Source organism: Salvelinus namaycush, unplaced genomic scaffold (assembly GCF_016432855.1).
Source record: "Salvelinus namaycush isolate Seneca unplaced genomic scaffold, SaNama_1.0 Scaffold21, whole genome shotgun sequence".
Classification (NCBI taxonomy): Eukaryota; Metazoa; Chordata; class Actinopteri; order Salmoniformes; family Salmonidae; genus Salvelinus; species Salvelinus namaycush.
The window spans coordinates 707,501-727,500 of NW_024058897.1; the positions used below are offsets into that span (position 1 = coordinate 707,501).

The 20,000-nt window shown below is 45.8% G+C and overlaps 1 protein-coding gene across 1 annotated transcript; it reads left to right on the forward strand.

The window, feature by feature from the left end:
• Positions 1–1,724: 1,724 nt before the first annotated feature.
• Positions 1,725–17,811, forward strand: LOC120038199 (epsin-3-like). Its single transcript, XM_038984059.1, has 12 exons — positions 1,725–1,793; positions 7,546–7,704; positions 8,704–8,787; positions 11,045–11,229; positions 11,311–11,372; positions 12,340–12,458; positions 12,977–13,066; positions 13,913–14,106; positions 15,749–15,894; positions 16,016–16,276; positions 16,408–16,641; positions 17,534–17,811. Exons 1-12 carry the CDS (start codon positions 1,725–1,727, stop codon positions 17,809–17,811), a joined length of 1,881 nt encoding a protein of 626 aa, XP_038839987.1.
• The last annotated feature ends 2,189 nt before the right edge of the window (positions 17,812–20,000 follow it).

The following is a 20,000-nucleotide window of genomic DNA, read 5'->3' on the forward strand; positions in this document are numbered from 1 at the left end:
TTATGATTATGGGAGTGTAATCTGGTCCTAGATCAGTGGTTAGGTTAGTATCTAATAGTTCAGGTTAGGATTGTAGGAGGGTAATCTGGTCCTAGATCAGTGGTTAGGTTAGTATCTAATAGTTCAGGTTAGGATTGTAGGAGTGTAATCTGGTCCTAGATCAGTGGTTAGGTTAGTATCTAATGGTTCAGGTTATGATTATGGGAGTGTAATCTGGTCCTAGATCAGTGGTTAGGTTAGTATCTAATGGTTCAGGTTATGATTATGGGAGTGTAATCTGGTCCTAGATCAGTGGTTAGGTTAGTATCTAATGGTTCAGGTTATGATTATGGGAGTGTAATCTGGTCCTAGATCAGTGACTAGGTTAGTATCTAATGGTTCAGGTTATGATTATGGGAGTGTAATCTGGTCCTAGATCAGTGGTTAGGTTAGTATCTATTAGTTCAGGTTATGATTATGGGAGTGTAATCTGGTCCTAGATCAGTGACTAGGTTAGTATCTAATGGTTCAGGTTATGATTATGGGAGTGTAATCTGGTCCTAGATCAGTGGTTAGGTTAGTATCTAATAGTTCAGGTTATGATTATGGGAGTGTAATCTGGTCCTAGATCAGTGGTTAGGTTAGTATCTAATAGTTCAGGTTATGATTATGGGAGTGTAATCTGGTCCTAGATCAGTGGTTAGGTTAGTATCTAACGGTTCAGGATAGTATTTGTTGCAGGAAACTGACTAGGTCTGCAGGCTGCAAGGCAACAAATTCAGCATTGGCCACAGGACAATAAATCAATCTAGTCTCTTCAGAGTTCGTCCCAAAATGGCACCCTATTCACATTAAAGGACACTACATTAGACCAGAACCTGTAAGGCTCTTGTTAAGAGTAGTGCACTATATGGAATATGATTCACTATATATGGAATATGGTTCACAATATGGGGAATATGATTCACTATATATGGAATATGGTTCACTATATGGGGAATATGATGCACTATATAAGGAATATGGTTCACTATATGGGGAATATGATTCACTATATATGGAATATGGTTCACTATATGGGGAATATGATTCACTATATATGGAATATGGTTCACTATATGGGGAATATGATTCACTATATATGGAATATGGTTCACTATATGGGGAATATGATTCACTATATATGGAATATGGTTCACTATATGGGGAATATGATTCACTATATATGGAATGTGGTTCACAATATGGGGAATATGATTCACTATATATGGAATATGGTTCACTATATATTAAATATGGTCCACTATATGGGGACTATGGTTCACTATATGGGGAATATGGTTCACTATTTAACAGTTGAAGTGTTATATTACTTAACAGTTGAAGTGTCATAATACTGGATAATTAGCTAATTAACTAACAGTTGAGTTGATGATGATTGACTTGTATTAACACATTTTAATTGTTATTTTAGAGTTTAATTGTCTGACTATCGCTCTGTTTCTTTTGTCTTTCTCTTCTTTCTCCTTCTCTCCCTCTCTCTCTCTCTCTCTCTCCTTTCTCCTTCTCTCTCTCCCCCTCTCTCCCTCTCTCTCTCTCCTACAGTGGTGCCTCTGACCCCCTCTACCGCCTCAACTACCACCCTCCTCCTCCCTTTCATCCCTTTCATCCCAACCCCCTTACCCCACCCCCTCTAACATTTACCTTACACCCCTAACGCCCCCTCCCCCCCAACACGAGTCACCATGACGACCTCAGCGTTGCGTCGCCAGGTGAAGAACATTGTTCACAACTACTCTGAGGCAGAGATCAAGGTGACTGGAACTAACTATACTAACTCTACTACTAACTCTACTACTAACTCTACTACTAACTCTACTAACTCTACTAACTATACTAACTCTACTAACTATACTACTAACTCTACTACTAACTCTACTACTAAATATACTACTTACTCTACTACTAACTCTACTACTAACTCTACTAACTATACTACTAACTCTACTACTAAATATACTACTAACTCTACTACTAACTCTACTACTAACTCTACTACTAACTATACTACTAACTCTACTACTAACTATACTAACTCTACTACTAACTCTACTAACTCTACTAACTCTACTACTAAATATACTAACTCTACTAACTCTACTAACTATACTAACTCTACTAACTATACTACTAACTCTACTACTAAATATACTACTTACTCTACTACTAACTCTACTACTAACTCTAACTACTAACTCTACTACTAACTCTACTACTAAATATACTACTAACTCTACTAACTATACTACTAACTCTACTACTAACTCTACTACTAACCATACTAACTCTACTACTAACTCTACTACTAACTCTACTACTAACTCTACTACTAACTCTACTACTAACTCTACTAACTCTACTACTAACTCTACTACTAACTCTACTACTAACTCTACTACTAACCATACTAACTCTACTACTAACTCTACTACTAACTCTACTACTAACTCTACTACTAACCATACTAACTCTACTACTAACTCTACTACTAACTCTACTACTAACTCTACTACTAACTCTACTACTAACTCTACTACTAACTCTACTAACTATACTACTAACTCTACTACTAACTATACTAACTCTATTACTAACTCTACTACTAACTCTACTAACTCTACTAACTCTACTACTAACTCTACTAACTCTACTACTAACTCTACTACTAACTCTACTACTAAATATACTACTTACTCTACTACTAACTCTACTACTAACTATACTAACTCTACTACTAACTCTACTACTAACTCTACTACTAACTCTACTACTAACTCTACTAACTATACTACTAACTCTACTACTAACTCTACTAACTATACTACTAACTCTACTACTAACTCTACTACTAAATATACTACTAACTATACTACTAACTCTACTACTAACTCTACTACTAACTCTACTACTAACCATACTAACTCTACTACTAACTCTACTACTAACTCTACTACTAACTCTACTACTAACCATACTAACTCTACTACTAACTCTACTACTAACTCTACTACTAACTCTACTACTAACCATACTAACTCTACTACTAACTCTACTACTAACTCTACTACTAACTCTACTACTAACTCTACTACTAACTCTACTACTAACTCTACTAACTATACTACTAACTCTACTACTAACTATACTAACTCTACTACTAACTCTACTACTAACTCTACTAACTCTACTAACTCTACTACTAACTCTACTAACTATACTACTAACTCTACTACTAACTCTACTACTAAATATACTACTTACTCTACTACTAACTCTACTACTAACTCTACTACTAACTCTACTACTAACTCTACTACTAACTCTACTACTAACTCTACTAACTATACTACTAACTCTACTACTAACTCTACTAACTATACTACTAACTCTACTACTAACTCTACTACTAAATATACTACTAACTATACTACTAACTCTACTACTAACTCTACTACTAACTCTACTACTAACTCTACTACTAACCATACTAACTCTACTACTAACTCTACTACTAACTCTACTACTAACTCTACTACTAACTCTACTACTAACTCTACTACTAACTCTACTAACTATACTACTAACTCTACTAACTATACTAATAACTATACTACTAACTCTACTACTAACTCTACTACTAAATATACTACTAACTCTACTACTAACTCTACTACTAACTCTACTACTAACCATACTAACTCTACTACTAACTCTACTAACTCTACTACTAACTCTACTAACTATACTACTAACTCTACTACTAACTCTACTACTAACTCTACTACTAACTCTACTAACTCTACTACTAACTCTACTACTAACTCTACTAACTCTACTACTAACTCTACTAACTCTACTACTAACTCTACTAACTCTACTACTAACTCTACTAACTCTACTACTAACTCTACTAACTATACTACTAACTATACTAACTCTACTACTAACTCTACTACTAACTCTACTACTAACTCTACTAACTATACTACTAACTATACTAACTCTACTACTAACTCTACTACTAACTCTACTACTAACTCTACTAACTATACTACTAACTCTACTACTAACTCTACTACTAACTCTACTACTAACTCTACTACTAACTCTACTAACTATACTACTAACTCTACTACTAACTATACTAACTATACTACTAACTCTACTACTAACTCTACTACTAACTCTACTACTAACTCTACTACTAACTCTACTACTAACTCTACTACTAACTCTACTACTAACTCTACTAACTATACTACTAACTATACTAACTCTACTACTAACTCTACTACTAAATATACTAACTCTACCATTAACTCTACTAACTCTACTACTAACTATACTAACTATACTACCTCTACTACTAACTATACAAACTATACTAACTATACTAACTATACTACTAACTATACTAGCTATACTAACTATACTAACTCTACTTTATTTTATACTTTCCTTCTGTGTGATGTAGAAAGTTGTGTTTGCCTAAATAATGTAAATGTCAGGTAGCACTGTGGTGTAATACCAGGTAACACTGTGGTGTAATACCAGGTAACACTGTGGTGTAATGTCAGATAACACTGTGGTGTAATACCAGGTAACACTGTGGTGTAATGTCAGGCAGCACTGTGGTGTAATGCCAGGTAACACTGTGGTGTAATACCAGGTAACACTGTGGTGTAATGTCAGGTAACACTGTGGTGTAATGTCAGGTAACACTGTGGTGTAATGCCAGGTAACACTGGTGTAATGCCAGGTAACACTGTGGTGTAATGCCAGGTAACACAGTGGTATAATGTCAGGCAGCACTGTGGTGTAATGTCAGGTAACACGGTGGTGTAATGCCAGGTAATACTGTGGTGTAATGCCAGGTAACACTGTGGTGTAATGTCAGGCAGCACTGTGGTGTAATGCCAGGTAACACTGTGGTGTAATGCCAGGTAATACTGTGGTGTAATGCCAGGTAACACTGTGGTGTAATGTCAGGTAACACTGTGGTGTAATGCCAGGTAACACTGTGGTGTAATGTCAGGTAACACTGTGGTGTAATGTCAGGTAGCACTGTGGTGTAATGCCAGGTAACACTGTGGTGTAATGTCAGGTAGCACTGTGGTGTAATGTAATGTCAGGTACCACTGTGGTGTAATGTAATGTCAGGTAACACTGTGGTGTAATGTCAGGTAGCACTGTGGTGTAATGTAATGTCAGGTAACACGGTGGTGTAATGTCAGATAACACTGTGGTGTAATGTCAGGTAGCACTGTGGTGTAATGTAATGTCAGGTAGCACTGTGGTGTAATGTCAGGTAGCACTGTGATGTAATGTCAGGTAGCACTGTGGTGTAAAGTAATGTCAGGTAGCACTGTGGGTAGCAGGTACACTGTGGTGTAATGTAATGCCAGGTAACACTGTGGTGTAATGTAATGCCAGGTAACACTGTGGTGTAATGTAATGCCAGGTAACACTGTGGTGTAATGTAATGCCAGGTAACACTGTGGTGTAATGTAATGCCAGGTAACACTGTGGTGTAATGTAATGCCAGGTAACACTGTGGTGTAATGTAATGCCAGGTAACACTGTGGTGTAATGTAATGCCAGGTAACACTGTGGTGTAATGTAATGCCAGGTAACACTGTGGTGTAATGTAAAGTCAGGTAGCACTGTGGTGTAATGTAATGTCAGGTAGCACTGTGGTGTAATGTCAGGTAGCACTGGGGTGTAATGTCAGGTAGCACTGTGGTGTAATGTCAGGTAGCACTGGGGTGTAATGTCAGGTAGCACTGTGGTGTAATGTAATGTCAGGTAGCACTGTGGTGTAATGTCAGATAGCACTGTGGTGTAATGTCAGGTAGCACTGGGGTGTAATGTCAGGTAGCACTGTGGTGTAATGTCAGGTAGCACTGGGGTGTAATGTCAGGTAGCACTGGGGTGTAATGTCAGGTAGCACTGTGGTGTAATGTCAGGTAGCACTGTGGTGTAATGTAATGCCAGGTAACACTGTGGTGTAATGTAATGCCAGGTAACACTGTGGTGTAATGTAAAGTCAGGTAGCACTGTGGTGTAATGTAATGTCAGGTAGCACTGTGGTGTAATGTCAGGTAGCACTGGGGTGTAATGTCAGGTAGCACTGTGGTGTAATGTCAGGTAGCACTGGGGTGTAATGTCAGGTAGCACTGTGGTGTAATGTAATGTCAGGTAGCACTGTGGTGTAATGTCAGATAGCACTGTGGTGTAATGTCAGGTAGCACTGGGGTGTAATGTCAGGTAGCACTGTGGTGTAATGTCAGGTAGCACTGGGGTGTAATGTCAGGTAGCACTGGGGTGTAATGTCAGGTAGCACTGTGGTGTAATGTCAGGTAGCACTGTGGTGTAATGTAATGCCAGGTAACACTGTGGTGTAATGTAATGCCAGGTAACACTGTGGTGTAATGTAATGCCAGGTAACACTGTGGTGTAATGTCAGGTAGCACTGTGGTGTAATGTCAGGTAGCACTGTGGTGTAATGTCAGGTAGCACTGTGGTGTAATGTAATGTCAGGTAGCACTGTGGTGTAATGTAATGTCAGGTAGCACTGTGGTGTAATGTCAGGTAGCACTGTGGTATAATGTCAGGTAGCACTGTGGTGTAATGTCAGGTAGCACTGTGGTGTAATGTCAGGTAGCACTGTGGTGTAATGTCAGGTAGCACTGTGGTGTAATGTAATGTCAGGTAGCACTGTGGTGTAATGTAATGTCAGGTAGCACTGTGGTGTAATGTAATGTCAGGTAGCACTGTGGTGTAATGTAATGTCAGGTAGCACTGTGGTGTAATGTAATGTCAGGTAGCACTGTGGTGTAATGTAATGTCAGGTAGCACTGTGGTGTAATGTAATGTCAGGTAGCACTGTGGTGTAATGTCAGGTAGCACGGTGGTGTAATGTCAGGTAGCACTGTGGTGTAATGTCAGGTAGCACTGTGGTGTAATGTCAGGTAGCACTGTGGTGTAATGTCAGGTAGCACTGTGGTGTAATGTCAGGTAGCACTGTGGTGTAATGTCAGGTAGCACTGTGGTGTAATGTCAGGTAGCACTGTGGTGTAATGTCAGGTAGCACTGTGGTGTAATGTCAGGTAGCACTGTGGTGTAATGTAAAGTCAGGTAGCACTGTGGTGTAATGTAAAGTCAGGTAGCACTGTGGTGTAATGTAAAGTCAGGTAGCACTGTGGTGTAATGTAAAGTCAGGTAGCACTGTGGTGTAATGTCAGGTAGCTAACTATTCAGTTTGATGGTCCCGTACTCAGCTATGAATTGATACCTGTTCATTAATGATTTATTGACTACTTACAAAGCCTTTCTACACTATTGGTATCCCCTACCTTTCACACCTGCTACACTGCGGCGTTGAGAAGGCAGCCCATCATTATAGGTCAAATGTTACCAGAAATTGTACCCCCCCCCCCCCCTCTTCTAAACCTGGTGTGTGATACTACTTTCTCTCAATCCAATAACCCTCCCTCCCTCAACCAGGTGCGCGAGGCGACGTCCAACGACCCGTGGGGCCCCTCCTCCTCGCTGATGTCAGAGATCGCTGACCTCACCTTTAACGTGGTGGCGTTTGCTGAGGTCATGGGCATGGTCTGGAAGCGCCTCAACGACCACGGGAAGAACTGGAGACACGTCTACAAGGTAAACACCTTTAAAGAGACACCATTACGTCTACAAGGTAAACACCTTTAAAGAGACACCATTACGTCTACAAGGTAAACACCTTTAAAGAGACAACATTACGTCTACAAGGTAAACACCTTTAAAGAGACACCATTACGTCTACAAGGTAAACACCTTTAAAGAGACACCATTACGTCTACAAGGTAAACACATTTAAAGAGACACCATTACGTCTACAAGGTAAACTCCTTTAAAGAGACACCATTACGTCTACAAGGTAAACGCCTTTAAAGAGACACCATTACGTCTACAAGGTAAACGCCTTTAAAGAGACACCATTACGTCTACAAGGTAAACACCTTTAAAGAGACACCATTACATCTACAAGGTAAACACCTTTAAATAGACACCATTACATCTACAAGGTAAACACCTTTAAATAGACACCATTACATCTACAAGGTAAACGCCTTTAAAGAAACACCATTACATCACATCTACAAGGTAAACACCTTTAAAGAGACACCATTACATCTACCATGTCCTGGTTGCTAAAATTCTAAGTTTATGTGATGTGGCAAAACAAGCAGCTATTGTATAGAGAATCATTGTACCATCTAAACTGCTGTGAATAATATTTTCCATAATCAAAAATATTGTACTAAGCTGCTGTACAAAACCCAAAGTAAAATATGCAAAACAATTCACTTAAGAGGGGAAGCATAGAAATAGCGCACATAGAGCAGATCTACCGCTTCTTAGACTTGCTTTCAATGAGAATGTGAATCTGGAATAGTTACATTTTCCAGCTTTATATTAGTCTATTTTGGTCTTGTTTTATTATCCTATTCCTGTGAGTTTGTTCTAATTTTTATCATTCTATGCAGCTTTTATTGTCTTTTATCTGGATATATATTTAAGTTCTGTATTTAAATGTTTGTTTAGTATGTACAGCATCTTGAGTTGTGGTGTCTGTATGAAATGTGCAGTAGAAATAAAGTTCTGTTATATGACAAGGCCCTGACGCTGCTCGACTACTTGATCAAGACCGGCTCAGAGAGAGTGGCTCAGCAGTGCCGCGAGAACGCATTCACCATACAGGTGGGTGGGGGAAACTGGGGTACGGTGGGGAGGGTGTTCTGGCACAAAATGGCAGTGAGAACTCATTCACCATACAGGTGGGTGGGGGAAACTGGGGTACGGTGGGGAGAGTGTTCTGGCACAAAATGGCAGTGAGAACTCATTCACCATACAGGTGGGTGAGGGAAACTGGGGTACGGTGGGGAGGGTGTTCTGGCACAAAATGGCAGCGAGAACTCATTCACCATACAGGTGGGTGGGGGAAACTGGGGTACGGTGGGGAGGGTGTTCTGGCACAAAATGGCAGCGAGAACTCATTCACCATACAGGTGGGTGGGGGAAACTGGGGTACGGTGGGGAGGGTGTTCTGGCACAAAATGGCAGTGAGAACTCATTCACCATACAGGTGGGTGGGGGAAACTGGGGTACGGTGGGGAGGGTGTTCTGGCACAAAATGGCAGTGAGAACTCATTCACCATACAGGTGGGTGGGGGAAACTGGGGTACGGTGGGGAGGGTGTTCTGGCACAAAATGGCAGTGAGAACTCATTCACCATACAGGTGGGTGGGGGAAACTGGGGTACGGTGGGGAGGGTGTTCTGGCACAAAATGGCAGCGAGAACTCATTCACCATACAGGTGGGTGGGGGAAACTGGGGTACGGTGGGGAGGGTGTTCTGGCACAAAATGGCAGTGAGAACTCATTCACCATACAGGTGGGTGGGGGAAACTGGGGTATGGTGGGGAGGGTGTTCTGGCACAAAATGGCAGTGAGAACTCATTCACCATACAGGTGGGTGGGGGAAACTGGGGTATGGTGGGGAGGGTGTTCTGGCACAAAATGGCAGCGAGAACTCATTCACCATACAGGTGGGTGGGGGAAACTGGGGTACGGTGGGGAGGGTGTTCTGGCACAAAATGGCAGCGAGAACTCATTCACCATACAGGTGGGTGGGGGAAACTGGGGTACGGTGGGGAGGGTGTTCTGGCACAAAATGGCAGCGAGAACTCATTCACCATACAGGTGGGTGAGGGAAACTGGGGTACGGTGGGGAGGGTGTTCTGGCACAAAATGGCAGTGAGAACTCATTCACCATACAGGTGGGTGGGGGAAACTGGGGTACGGTGGGGAGGGTGTTCTGGCACAAAATGGCAGCGAGAACTCATTCACCATACAGGTGGGTGAGGGAAACTGGGGTATGGTGGGGAGGGTGTTCTGGCACAAAATAATATAAATGCTGCAGTGGACTCCTACTATACTCTCTTAGAAAAAAAGGTGCTATCGAGAACCTTAAAGGGTTCTTCGGCTGTCCCCTGAGGAGAACCATTTTTGGTTTCAGGTAGAACCCTTTTCTGTTCCATGCAAAACCCTTTCCACATAGGGTTCTACCTGGAGCCAAAAAGGGTTCTACATGGAACTAAAAAGGGTTCTCCTATGGGACAGTTGAAGAACCCTTCATTAGATCATTGTTATGGATGTATTCAAATAAATGTCACTAGAAAACATCTTAAACAAATGTAAATGCAGCTACTTTACTTTGATTCTGGCTGCACTGTTTGACGTGAATGTAAGTTAGCCGTAGTTGGCTAGCGACCAAGCAAGGGATCAGAACGTTACCAGCCATTATGGCAATGGAACATTTAGAACCAACGACTGGGTCATACAGAACAAAAAAACTGAACGACTGGGTCACGTCCATAGATACAGAACAAAAAGACTGAACGACTGGGTCACGTCCATAGATACAGAACAAAAAGACTGAACGACTGTGTCGCGTCCATAGATACAGAACAAAAAGACTGAACGACTGTGTCACGTCCATAGATGCAGAACAAAAAGACTGAACGACTGTGTCGCGTCCATAGATACAGAACAAAAAGACTGAACGACTGGGTCACGTCCATAGATACAGAACAAAATGACTGAACGACTGGGTCGCGTCCATAGATACAGAACAAAATGACTGAACGACTGGGTCGCGTCCATAGATACAGAACAAAAAGACTGAACGACTGGGTCACGTCTATAGATAAAGAACAAAAAGACTGAACGACTGTGTCGCGTCTTTGCCCACTGAACCGATAGAACAAACGACCAGCCGGCTTGGGTAGCAACCCTAGATTTGTGTCTGGACTATTATCTTGTGGAAGGATGAAATAGTATGAATTAATTCATCAAAATAAAGTTTTTAATGAAAATATGTAAATCATTATGTGTATATAATATAATGCAAAGGAATCAATTTGATATTAAATCCTCATCCTCATGTCTCCATGTAGACGCTGCGTGACTTCCAGTACATGGACCGGGATGGCCGTGACCAGGGGGGCAACGTGAGGGAGAAGGCCCGCCAGCTGGTGTCTCTACTCAGGGACGAGGAACGGCTCAGACAGGAGAGGAGCCAGGCATTGACGACTAAAGAACGCATGGCGGCTGGAACGGGGGGAGGAGGAGGAGGGACGGGGGGAGGAGGAGGGGGAGGAGGGACGGGACATGGAGTGGTACCTCCAGCGTACCAACCAGGGCGAAGGACCAGCCAGCCAAATACGGCAGCTCTCTACGGGGAAGAGTTCATCCGCTCCCGGGGCTCGCCCTCCTCCTTTAACTGTGAGTGGAGACATTAACACTTCCCCTTTACACTCACAGTTAGACATTAATACTTCCCCTTTAACTGTGAGTGGAGACATTAACACTTCCCCTTTAACTGTGAGTGGAGACATTAACACTTCCCCTTTAACTGTGAGTGTAGACATTAATACTTCCCCTTTAACTGTGAGTGTATACATTAATACTTCCCCTTTAACTGTGAGTGTAGACATTAATACTTCCCCTTTAACTGTGAGTGTAGACATTAATACTTCCCCTTTAACTGTGAGTGTAGACATTAATACTTCCCCTTTAACTGTGAGTGTAGACATTAATACTTCCCCTTTAACCGTGAGTGTAAACATTAATACTTCCCCTTTAACCGTGAGGGTAGACTTTAACACTTCCCCTTTAACTGTGAGTGTAGACATTAACACTTCCCCTTTAACCGTGAGTGTAGACATTAACACTTCCCCTTTAACCGTGAGTGGAGACATGAATACTTCCCCTTTAACCGTGAGTGGAGACATTAACACTTCCCCTTTAACCGTGAGGGTAGACTTTAACGCATCCCCTTTAACTGTGAGTGTAGACTAACACATCCCCTTTAACTCTGAGTGTAGACTTTAATACCTTCCCTTTAATGTAGTACCAAATTCAGAATGATACTTTATAGACTTTTACTTCACCTGTGTGTGCTCATTTTAAACCTCTCCTTTAACTGAATATATACAAGCACGACCACACAACTTCATACACACACACACAGCACAAATTGAGTCTGGACAATCAATGAAAAAGATTAAAGCTATGAATAACACAAGACAACTGGCTTATATTTATCCTCTCTCTATATCTGTTTCTGTCCCCCGTCTCTCTCGCCCTCCTCTGCCCGCTCTGTCTCTCTCTCTGTCTCTGTCTCTCTGTCTCTCTGTATCTCTGTCTTTCTGTCTCTGTCTCTCTGTCTCTCTCTCTCTCTCTCCCCCAGCCTCTTCATCCTCTCCTCGTGAAGCATGTGATCTAGAACAGGCCCGCCCCCAGACCAGCGGAGAGGAGGAGCTACAGTTACAGCTGGCCCTGGCCATGAGCAGAGAGGAGAGTGAGAAGGTGAAACACACACACATTCTGAAGTGTGAGTCAGTGAGGTGGGCTGGACTCCTACACCGTCTCTCAGAGTACATCTGTCATGTCAGTGATGTCACCAACACCAGCTCAATGAGCTCAACAGCACCACTGTGTGGTGGGACAGACTACTACACACAACTGCTGGGGTGTATTAACTAGGGCCCAAAGGGAAGCAAACTTTGGGGGGGGGGACTACATGAACTTGTCCAATAGGAAAAGCTTGTTTTTGTTCATCCGTTGCAAAACATGTAGCTACCGTGTGCACTAATGAATAAAACCCTGCTGTGTCCTTTCCTTAGCAGTGATGTGGGAAAGTGTGTTGCTGTGGTTACCCTCTTACTCCCTAGGTTCTTACTGCAGCTGGTCTGTCTCTGTCTCTGTCTCTGTCTCTGCTCTCACTCTCGCTCTCGCTCTCACTCTCGCTCTCTCGCTCTCTCCTGATTGATGCTGAATGCTCATTGGTTAGTCAGATGCTAATCACTGACACAACCCCTCTTCAGCTGGCCCCGCCTCCTCCCATTGCTATGGAGACAGATGATGACACACAGCTACAGATAGCTCTGAGCCTTAGCAAAGAGGAGCACGAGCAGGTACACACACATACACACACACACACACACATACACACACACACACACACACACACACACACTGCAGATTGTCCCTCCTCTGCCTGCTTCACCAGTGTGTATATGGTAACCTCCTGCAGTGCCATGTGAATCCTGTCCTCTAACTAACCATTCTGTCCCCCTCCAGATTCCATCCTTACCTCTGTCGGCTCCTTCTCCTAGTTTAATCTTCCATTTTCCCTTCATCCCTTCCTCCCTCTCCTCCTCCTCATCCCTCATCCCTCCCTCTCCCCTCTCCTCCTCTCCCTCCCTCTCCCCTCTCCTCCTCTCCCTCCCTCTCTCCTCTCCTCCTCCTCATCCCTATCTCTCCCCTCTCTTCCTTTCCCTCCCTCTCTACCCTCTCCTCCTCTCCCTCTCTCCTCTCCTCCTCCTCATCCCTCCCTCCTCTCCTCTCCCTCCCTCCTCTCCTCTCTCTACCCTCTCCTCCCTCCCTCCCTTTCTCCTCCACTCCCTCCTCTCCTCTCCCTCCCTCCCTCCTCTTCTCCACTCCCTCTCCTCCTCCTCATCCCTCCCTCCTCTCCTCCTCTCCCTCCTCTCCTCCTCTCTCCTCTCCTCCTCCTGCTCCTCTCCCTCCTCCTCTCCTCCTCCTCCTCCCTCCCTCCTCTCCATTACAGGGCTGTATGGTTGAGGTGACCTTAACTTTGTCCTTCTGCTTCCTCCTTCACTGGCTGATAATATCAATCCCTTTTCTTTTCTGTCTTTCTTTCTAACAGTTCAGTTGTTTTCCTAAAATATAGTGAAAATAATTGTAATGTGTGTGTGTCATGTCTGCGTCGTGTGTGTGTGCGTGCATACGTGTGTCCACAGTGTCTCCATGGAAACTGTGTTGATGATGTCACCATGCCGCCTCTGCAGGACCAGCGTCGTCTCCAAGGAGACGAGTCGTTTTTACAGAGAGTCCTGGAGGAGAGCAGGAGGGACAGTCACACAGGGACAGGGGAGGTGAGAGACAGAGAGCCCTGGAGGAGAGCAGGAGGGACAGTCACACAGGGACAGGGGAGGTGAGAGACAGAGAGCCCTGGAGGAGAGCAGGAGGGACAGTCACACAGGGACAGGGGAGGTGAGAGACAGAGAGCCCTGGAGGAGAGCAGGAGGGACAGTCACACAGGGACAGGGGAGGTGAGAGACAGAGAGTCCTGGAGGAGAGCAGGAGGGTCAGTCACAAAGGGACAGGGGAGGTGAGAGACAGAGAGCCCTGGACGAGAGCAGGAGGGACAGTCACACAGGGACAGGGGAGGTGAGGGGGTGTGTGAGAGAGAGACAGAGAGCCATGGACGAGAGCAGCAGGGACAGGGGAGGTGAGGGGGTGTGTGAGAGAGAGACAGAGAGCCCTGGACGAGAGCAGCAGGGACAGTCACACAGGGACAGGGGAGGTGAGGGGGTGTGTGAGTGAGAGACAGAGAGCCCTGGACGAGAGCAGCAGGGACAGTCACACAGGGACAGGGGAGGTGAGGGGGTGTGTGAGTGAGAGAGAGAGAGACAGAGAAGCGATTCCCAAACCTTCCATAACAAAGCCATCACCTACAGAGAGATGAACTTTGAGAAGAGTCCCCTAATCAAGCTGGTCCTGGGGCTCTGTTCATAAACACACCCCACAGAGCCCCAGGACAGCAACACAATTAGACAAAACAAAAAGATAATTACTTGACACATTGTAAAGAATTAACAAAAAACCAGAACAAACTAGAATGCTATTTGGCCCTAAACAGAGAGTAAACAGTGGCAGAATACCTGACCACTGTGACTGACCCAAACGTAAGGAAATCTTTGACTATGTACAGACTCAGTGAGCATAGCCTTGCTATTGAGAAAGGCCGCCGTAGGCAGACCTGGCTCTCAAGAGAAGACAGGCTATGTGCTCACTGCCCACAAAATGAGGTGGAAACTGAGCTGCACTTCCTAACCTCCTGCCAAATGTATGACCATATTAGAGAGACATATTTCCCTCAGATTACACAGATCCACAAAGAATTTGAAAACAAACCCGATTTTGATAAACTCCCATATCTACTGGGTGGAATTCCACAGTGTGCCATCACAGCAGCAAGATTTGTGACATGTTGCCACAAGAAAAGGTCAACCATTGTAAATACAACCCATATTTATTTTCCCTTTTGCACTTTAACCAGTTGTGCATCGTTACAACACTGTATATATACATAATATGACATTTGTAATGTCTTTATTATTTTGTAACTTCTGTGAGTGTAATGTTTACTGTTAATTTTTATTGTTTATTTCACTTTTGTATATTATCTACTTCACTTGCTTTGAGAGAGAGAGAGATTAATATGCTTTGTTATGGTTCTGAAGGTCAGAGAGCAACCAACAAGGTGCCTTGTGGGGGATCGTTTCAGCTTGTTTTGTCTCGTTATTGATACCATGTTATCTTGTTTTGAGGTGTTTTGACTCGTCTCTGCTAATATTGAAAGAATCCGCTAGTTAGCGAACCAACCGCTGTAACGATGTATTTGAGAGACAACAAGTGCTCATTGTGCAGATGTATTTATGGTTTCAATAAACATTTTGGAGACTAAAATATAGTTTACATGTTGTCAACAATCTAAGCCAGCCCGGCCTGTTTTGTCCCATAGCTGCTGAACAATCAGCCCATCACTCTGAAGGCAGCATGATGTCTCCTTGACAACCAGATGTTTGTGATTCTGTTTCTCTCCAGTCCGCCATGTCCAACCTGGTGGATATCTTTGGCCCCTCTGAGGCTCCGCCCCCAGCTGACGACCTCTGGAATGCCCAGCCTGCTGTGACCTCTGACCCCTGGGACTCTGTGGGTGAGTGGTACACGCTCACACACACACACACACACACACACACACACACACACACACACACACACACACTCTGCTATGCAAACTCTGCATTGCAAAACGTGCGCACCCTCTCTCTCAACAGCAGTCCACTCCAACACTCCTGTGATTGGTAGTCCCTGGGCGACCCGCCCCTCCTCCAGCAGCCCAACCAATCCCTGGGCTCCGTCACGCTCTCCCACCTGGGAAGCTCCGCTCACATCATCATCCAGCCCTGTCAATCACGGCTGGGAGAGCCCGCCCCCTCTTACAGTGGACGGTACTGATAGGACGGATCTCTTCTCTGTCAGGGAGGAGGAGGAGTGTAAAGGAGAGGAGGGACCACCTCAACCTGGCAGTCCTACTGGTAACACACACACACACACACACACACACACACACACACACACACACACACACACACATGTTTGTCTTCCTGTGTATGTTGTGTTTATACTGCATGTTTTCCTGCTCATGTCATTACCTCCCCCTCCACAGGACTAGACCTGTTTGGGGAGCGTGTTCTGTCCCCCGAGGTCAACGGGCGAGGGGGGGGCAGTCCGGAGATGTTTGACCTGTCCCGTCTCGGCCCCCCCCAGGGCTCCGCGGCCCCCCGGATGTGTCGCACCCCAGAAGCCTTCCTGGGACCTACGGGGGCGTCGCTCGTCAATCTGGACGCACTCATCCCCCCTAATCCTCCTAGCAGGACCCACAACAACCCCTTCCTCTTAGGTGAGGAGACACACACACACACACACACACAGACACACACACACACACACACTCATCCCCCCTAATCCTCCTAGCAGGACCCACAACAACCCCTTCCTCTTAGGTGAGGAGACACACACACTCATCCCCCCTAATCCTCCTAGCAGGACCCACAACAACCCCTTCCTCTTAGGTGAGGAGACACACACACACACGCACACACACACACACACACACACACACACACACACACACACACACACACACACACACACACACACACACACACACACACACACACACACACCCCCCTAATCCTCCTAGCAGGACCCTCTTGCTGCACCCTCGACAACTACTGTGATTATTATTATTTGACCATGCTGGTCATTTATGAACATTTGAACATCTTGGCCATGTTCTGTTGTAATCGCCACCCGGCACAGCCAGAAGAGGACTGGCCACCCCTCATAGCCTGGTTCCTCTCTAGGTTTCTTCCTAGGTTTTGGCCTTTCTAGGGAGTTTTTCCTAGCCACCGTGCTTCTACACCTGCATTGCTTGCTGTTTGGGGTTTTAGGCTGGGTTTCTGTACAGCACTTTGAGATATTAGCTGATGTAAGAAGGGCTATATAAATACATTTGATTTGATGATTTTGATTTGACCCACAACAACCCCTTCCTCTTATGTGAGGAGACACACACACACACACACACACACACAATGTGTGTGTAAAAATGAACAGTAAACATTACACTCACAAAGTTCCAAAAGAATAAGGACATTTCAAATGTCATATCATGTCTATATACAGTGTTGTAACAATGTGCAAATAGTTAAAATACAAAAGGGAAAATAAATAAACATAAATCTGGGTTGTATTTACATTGGTGTTTATAGATCTGTCTCTCTCTCCAGGTCTGTGTGTTCCCTCTCCCACCAACCCATTCCACTGTGACCAGCCTCGTCTCACGCTCAACCAGATGCTCCGTCCCTGTTCCACCTCCCCACTCCCCCCTCACACTCTCCCCTACAGCCCCTCTCTCCCCCTCCCTCTCCCACACCACATCCAGCCCTCCCCCGGCCTCCTGGACCTCCCCTCTAACCTCCCCCATCCCCTCCTCCCCCTCTCCCCCGCCCCGGCCCACCGCGTGCCGCCCCAATCTCACACACACAGCCACAACCCCTTCCTCTGAGGCCTGAGGGAGATGGAGAGACAACTGGTTCTTCCTCTGAGGCCTGAGGGGAGATGGAGAGACAACTGGTTCTTCCTCTGAGGTCTGAGGGGAGATGGAGAGACAACTGGTTCTTCCTCTGAGGCCTGAGGGGAGATGGAGAGACAACTGGTTCTTCCTCTGAGGTCTGAGGGGAGATGGAGAGACAACTGGTTCTTCCTCTGAGGCCTGAGGGGAGATGGAGAGACAACTGGTTCTTCCTCTGAGGTCTGAGGGGAGATGGAGAGACAACTGGTTCTTCCTCTGAGGCCTGAGGGGAGATGGAGAGACAACTGGTTCTTCAACTGGATCAAGGTGTTTTTGTCCTCCTGGAGGTTCAGGTGAAACCCCTCAGAGAGAGAGAGGAATAGGACCCAGTAACGCTTCACGAGAGCATGAATGCACCCCCGTACACCCCTTACCCCTTACCCATCTCCCTCCTATCCCCTTACCCATCTCCCTCCTATCCCCCATACCCCGTACCTCTTACCCCGTACCCCTTACCCATCTGTCTAACTCTCTCCCCCCGTACCCCATACCCCTTAACCATCTCCCCGCATCCCCCGTACCCCTTACCCATCTGCCCAACTCTCTCCCCCCATCCCCCGTACCCATCTGTCTAACTCTCTCCCCCCGTACCCCATACCCATCCCCCTCCTATCCCCCAATCCCCTTACCCATCTCCCTCCTATCCCCCGTACCCCTTACCCATCTGTCCAACTCTCCCCCCGTACCCCATACCCCTTACCCATCTCCCTCCTATCCCCGTACCCCTTACCCATTTGTCCAACTCTCCCCCCGTACCCCTTACCCATCTGTCTAACCCTCTCTGCCCCTCATCTCCCTGTCTAACCCTCTCTGCCCCTCATCTCCCTCTCTGACCCTCATCTCCCTGTCTAACCCTCTCTGACCCTCATCTCCCTGTCTAACCCTCTCTGACCCTCATCTCCCTGTCTAACCCTCTCTGACCCTCATCTCCCTGTCTAACCCTCATCTCCCTGTCTAACCCTCTCTGACCCTCATCTCCCTGTCTAACCCTTTCTGACCCTCATCTCCCTGTCTAACCCTCTCTGCCCCTCATCTCCCTGTCTAACCCTCTCTGACCCTCATCTCCCTGTCTAACCCTCTCTGACCCTCATCTCCCTGTCTAACCCTCATCTCCCTGTCTAACCCTCTCTGCCCCTCATCTCCCTGTCTAACCCTCTCTGCCCCTCATCTCCCTGTCTAACCCTCTCTGCCCCTCATCTCCATGTCTAACCCTCTCTAACCCTCATCTCCCTGTCTAACCCTCTCTGCCCCTCATCTCCCTGTCTAACCCTCATCTCCCTGTCTAACCCTCTCTGCCCCTCATCTCCCTGTCTAACCCTCTCTGCCCCTCATCTCCCTGTCTAACCCTCTCTGCCCCTCATCTCCCTGTCTAACCCTCTCTGCCCCTCATCTCCCTGTCTAACCCTCTCTGCCCCTCATCTCCCTGTCTAACCCTCTCTGCCCCTCATCTCCCTGTCTAACCCTCTCTGCCCCTCATCTCCCTGTCTAACCCTCTCTGCCCCTCATCTCCCTGTCTAACCCTCTCTGCCCCTCATCTCCCTGTCTAACCCTCATCTCCCTGTCTAACCCTCTCTGCCCCTCATCTCCCTGTCTAACCCTCTCTGCCCCTCATCTCCCTGTCTAACCCTCTCTGCCCCTCATCTCCATGTCTAACCCTCTCTGCCCCTCATCTCCCTGTCTAACCCTCTCTGCCCCTCATCTCCCTGTCTAACCCTCTCTGCCCCTCATCTCCCTGTCTAACCCTCTCTGCCCCTCATCTCCCTGTCTAACCCTCTCTGCCCCTCATCTCCCTGTCTAACCCTCTCTGCCCCTCATCTCCATGTCTAACCCTCTCTGCCCCTCATCTCCCTGTCTAACCCTCTCTGCCCCTCATCTCCCTGTCTAACCCTCTCTGCCCCTCATCTCCATGTCTAACCCTCTCTGCCCCTCATCTCCCTGTCTAACCCTCTCTGCCCCTCATCTCCCTGTCTAACCCTCTCTGCCCCTCATCTCCATGTCTAACCCTCTCTGCCCCTCATCTCCATGTCTAACCCTCTCTGCCCCTCATCTCCCTGTCTAACCCTCTCTGACCCTCATCTCCATGTCTAACCCTCTCTAACCCTCATCTCCATGTCTAACCCTCT

Excerpts from the sequence above, each read along its gene's own strand:
- LOC120038199 (XM_038984059.1), top strand. The coding sequence starts at position 1,725 with ATGACGACCTCAGCGTTGCGTCGCCAGGTGAAGAACATTGTTCACAAC. Across the intron at positions 8,788-11,044 it reads AGAACGCATTCACCATACAG|ACGCTGCGTGACTTCCAGTA; the intron begins GTGGGTGGGGGA and ends GTCTCCATGTAG. Across the intron at positions 14,107-15,748 it reads GTCACACAGGGACAGGGGAG|ACAACCAGATGTTTGTGATT; the intron begins GTGAGAGACAGA and ends GATGTCTCCTTG.